The following is a 5,024-nucleotide window of genomic DNA, read 5'->3' on the forward strand; positions in this document are numbered from 1 at the left end:
TGGCTCACACCTGTAATCCAATTAATGACCAAAAAGCCAGAAGTGGAGCTGTGGCTGACCACAAAAAAAATTTAAAAATAAAATTTAAAAAGCTCACACACAGCACCTAGGCTCTGCATTCAAACCCTAGAACTGAATGCGCACACACACACACACACAAACACACACACACACTCGGAAGAGGAAGAGGAAGAAGAGGAGAAAAAAGGGAGGGAGGGAGGCAGGGAGGAAGGAGGGAAGAGAGGGAGGGAAGGAGGGAAGAAGGAAGGGAGGAAGGGAGGAAGGGAGGGAGAGGTAAAACTGGCTTATGGTTTTGAAGAGAATAAGTGGTGACGGAAGAGGTGATCATCATGGCTTGAGTGCAGGTAAAGGAAAAAGAGACAATTAAGGCTGAAGAGATTCACCGGGAAAAGCCCAGAAGCATGGAACACACAACGTGGTGCCTGAGCCTTACCTAACCTACCTGGAGGTATTTAAAATGTGGATACAGGACATGGACATTCCAAGAAGTAGAAGCCAATTATGAAAGGCTTTGAAATCTTATATTAATGAACCTGGACTTCCTTCTTTAGATAACAAATCTTAGAAGCCCAGGAAAAAGAAGAGTCAAATCCAACATCTCATTTGGCACACACTTCCCCTAAAGAAGGGGACAAAAGGAAAACCAGCAAGCAACCACAAAACCCACTTACCTCCACTTAGTAATTTCATGACCAGCCAAAGTTCATCTTTTACCACAAATGAGGTGTAATAGGTCACTACGTTGGGATGGCTGCACTGACTCATGGCTTGGATTTCTTTCTGCAAAAAGAGCAAAACATGACATAATACCATAATGCACAAAGGGAAAGAGGAAAACACACATGAACCACCACTGGGTACCTCGCAATGCTTCCATTTGAAAGCCTACCTGGGGTTGCCTCCGCCATCACTTCAAAGAAGTTATGTGAAGGCAACTCTCACCCTTGTCAACTGGCATCAGAATGCCTCCACCTCAATAGAGACCAGCCACAGCACAGAGGAACTTCAGCTCAGGATGTCACTCTGATGTCCCCAACCCTGCCAATAGACAGCTCTGCCATACAAGGACTAAGTGTCTCCTACAAATACGAAGGCCTCAGCACACAGAGAAAAGACTACTGGCAGCCCTGGGTGCTCTGAATTCTGATGATCCTCATTTGCTTCCTTCACCAAAAGGGCACAAAACCATCTGTGTCTCAGGACTGTGGAAGTAACGAGTGAAAGAAAAAACACTGGAAAATGGTAAACTATCATTTATTAAACTATCTTTTTGGGTAAACATTCTCTCCAGAAAAGAGGGGTAAGACAAGTAAAGTTAAAGTAAGTTTCAGAAACTATATGGTCAAGCTAACAGTGTCAAGGGAAATATTAGCAATCGATGGCTCTGAGAAGTCCTGCAGTAAATAAACTGTCATAGTTTAGACCATTCTCACAGCAGAAAAATAAGGCTGTGTGTATTACATTCGGAAAATGCTGCTAGAGGGAGGAAAACGTTGTAGCTTGTTTTGTTTTATGGTTCTGGGGTTTGAATTCTGGGCTTCACGTTTGCTAGGTCAATGTTTTACTTAATGAGCCATGCCTCCAGCCCTTTTTGCACAAGTTATTTTTGAGATTGGGTCTCACTTTTGCCCAAGCCAGTCTTGACCACAGTTCTATTTATGTTTCCTGTTGCAGCTGGGATAACAGGAATGCCCAACCATGTCCATTTTTTTCTGTTGAGATGGGACCTCACAAACTTTCTTGCCAGGACCAGCCTCAAAAAACCTCCAAATTTCAGTTTCCCACACAGCTGCAAGGACAGAAGCGCACCATTATATCATATCCAGTATTAGCTGAGATAGGGTCTGGCAAACCTTTTGCCTGAACTGGCATCAAGCCAGAATCCTCTTGATCTCCGCCTCCCGACTAGCTAGAAACACAGGTGGAAGCCTCCAGCCAAAAAACCAAATATTTACATCACCACATAACATAACCAAGCTTTGAAACAAAATGAATGAAAACCTTCAAGAAAGCACACTTGGCTGCAAAGCTGCAAAGGCCATACTGGATTCGGTTTGCCGTGTCAAGGCACGGTGACAGCCAGGAGGATGCCATCTAACGCTAACCCTCAATATTTTACTTATTTATTTATTTATTGGTTGGTTGGTTGTGGGGCCTGAACTCTGGTCCTGGGCGCTGTCCCTCAGCGCTTCAGCTCAAGGCTAGCATTCTACCACTTGAGCCACAGCACCACTTCCAGTTTTCTGGTGGTTTATTGGAGTTAAGAGTCTCAGGGACTTTCCTGCCCGAGCTGACTCCTGAGTAGCTAGGATTAACACACATGAGCCACCAGTGCCCGGCTCAATTAACCCTCAATTTTAAAGGTATCAACCAGACCAGCTCAAGGCCTTCTAAGGTGCTGTCCAAAACCCACAGGAGCACCCTGAGTCATCACAGTAATCTCATGCCCACTGTTACACATTCATGATGAAAGAAAATAATTTTGGTGTGTTAGGCAAATATTTTCAAATATAATGAACTTCTCACCAACTTCTAGCTCACTCAATAACCTGACCAGCACATTTCAACTGGGGCTATCTTTGCACATTGAAGTGCAGATTACCAGGACAAAGGTCTGAGTCAGATAATCTGGCCAACTTACAAATATATATATGTGTATATATATATATATATATATATACACATATATATATACATACATATATATACATATACATATTCATATAGATGCTTATTAAAAGTGTCATATACATATTCATATAGATGCTTATTAAAAGTGTTTCTTGCTAATGGAAAATGTATAAGAAACTCACCAACTTCTTTATTTTTCTAAGTTAAACATGTTATTCCACTGCTCCGCTTACCCATTTAAGTAATTACAGTTTTCCATGTCTGACACTTTTCAGTTCTCAATTTGCCACCATTTGAACAAGATCTGAAACCCAAGATCCAGTTTCCATGTGTTTCCGGTGTCAGGTTCTTATATCATGAGAAGATTCTAGGTGAAACAAAATCCTGCAGGCCATTCGTGCTTATACTCACCAACACAGGCCCGCTGTGGGGATGGCCCAGGCAGAGCACCTGATGCATGAGACAGAGGCCCCCTTTCATTCAACAAAATGGGGCATACCTTGGCACTACGTAAGCAGTGCAAGTGAACATCTTCCAAGCTTCCTATCTCCAAACTTGCCAATCAGTAACCAAAATGTACAACAAATAACCAATCCTCATGCAAAAGGATAGTCTTTTCCAATGATGCCAGATTGGGTACAGTCTGAGTGAACACTTTCTTTTTTAAGCCTTTTGCATTTAGATAGCTATGGTATCTCTTCCTCCCTACCCAAAACATCACATTTCTCTGATGCTATAGTGAGCAAATTGTGTGTGTGTGTGTGTGTGTGTTTGTATACACAATTATTCTATATAATCTATGGGTATAGCTAACAAATCTAAAAAAGTGAGCAGGGTCACCACAGATAAAACTCCCACCAATACCAATGCAGAAGCAGAATGCAGACAGAGGAAGGAAAGGTGGGAACCTGGGATGGAATCCGCGTAAATCTGCTAGCTTAGAATCTCACATTTTCTTCCACGCAGCCTCCTGGGCTTGTGCCACTTGGCTACGGAGTCCATAGCCCATACCCTTTCCCTATCCCTTTTAATCCAGGGGGGCTGCTCATGCCTAAGGACATGATGAGACTTGCCTTCAATAAAGCACCTGTCACTCTGTCTAAGGTATGTCCAATGCTGCAACTGCACATAACAGAAGAAACAAGGTCCTCTACTCACCTACTAGAATCTTCACTAATCTATTAACCATTGTATAGTCACCTTCTAAAGAAGTAAAAACTTGAAAAGTATTTCCAGAATCCAGTATTCTTCCCATAAACTGACCCCCTCTAGGGCTGGAGCAGAGCGCAATGCGGAACAGAGCTTCACAAACTGGAATGTGCCCACTGGCCCTGTGGGAAGCCTGGGACCTAAGAGTCTGCATGTCTGACAGGCCTGAGTGACACTAATGCTGTGAGACAAGGAACAAGACTTTGGGTAGCAATGAAGCACAGTGAGCTTCGGCGGAAGGAAGAGGTGTGCAGGGCTGCGGGAAGATGAGAGGAGGAAACACAAAGCACTGTCAGGAGGGCGACAAAGTTAAGGGCTGAGGAGGAGGACAAATCTAAAGGACACAGCCTTATCAAGTCCAATCTGAGAAGAGGAACAGAAAGCTAGGTGTAATATAAAGAAGACTGCAGCATTCAAGTAGCTTGAGTTCCATTTAATAGGAAAGAGACAGAAAACAGGAGAATAAAGAAAATCACAGAACTCTGAATCTGGCCCATTAATCTGCCATTAAGAACTATCACACAGGATTCCCTTAGGAGTCCAGTGAAAGTCTCTGACATGGCACCAACTGCCAGACTAAGCCATAGCTCAGGCTCAATGGGCTCACACGGCTTCATCTGAGATGCATCCAAAGTAACATTTCACAGGAGCAGGAAACGAACATAAAATAGGGTGCCCAGTAAAGTGCCCAAACTATCTACTAAGCAGCAGCTGTTGCTGCCTGGACCATGGGTGGGTAAGGTGGACCAAAGGATACTGGGCAAGCTTTGCAAAGCACAGGATGGCACAGACCCACAGGTGGATACAGCAATTTGGAAAATTCCCAAATGTCTAAGATACAAAATTTAAAGATATAAAACATACAAAGTAGCTGGGTGCCAGTGGCTCAGGCCTATAATCCTAGCTACCGATCAATATTCCATCCTCATTCTTCAAGGAAATAGAAGAGGCAATCCAAAAACATATGGAACAATAAAAGACCCCCAAATAGCAAAAACGATTCTTAACAGAAAGGACAGTGCTGGAGGAATGTCAATACCAAATTTCAAACTCTACTACAAAGCCAAGGTAATCAAAACAGCTTGGTACTGGCACAAGAACAGACCTCAGGACCAATGGAATAGAATTGAAAACCCAGAAATGAACCTACAGACCTATAGCCA

General features: G+C 43.2%; 1 protein-coding gene across 2 annotated transcripts in view; it reads right to left on the minus strand.

Moving 5' to 3' along the window:
- Positions 1–5,024, minus strand: part of Stk39 (serine threonine kinase 39) — a 206,977-nt gene that overhangs the window by 190,763 nt on the left and 11,190 nt on the right. For both annotated transcript variants that reach the window (XM_013030494.1, XM_013030500.1), the window contains exon 2: positions 693–801. In XM_013030494.1, coding sequence (XP_012885948.1) covers positions 693–801 — 109 coding nt within the window. The remainder of the gene's footprint in view (positions 1–692; positions 802–5,024) is intronic.

This window comes from Dipodomys ordii, unplaced genomic scaffold, assembly GCF_000151885.1.
Source record: "Dipodomys ordii isolate 6190 unplaced genomic scaffold, Dord_2.0 Scaffold5, whole genome shotgun sequence".
Lineage (NCBI taxonomy): Eukaryota > Metazoa > Chordata > Mammalia > Rodentia > Heteromyidae > Dipodomys > Dipodomys ordii.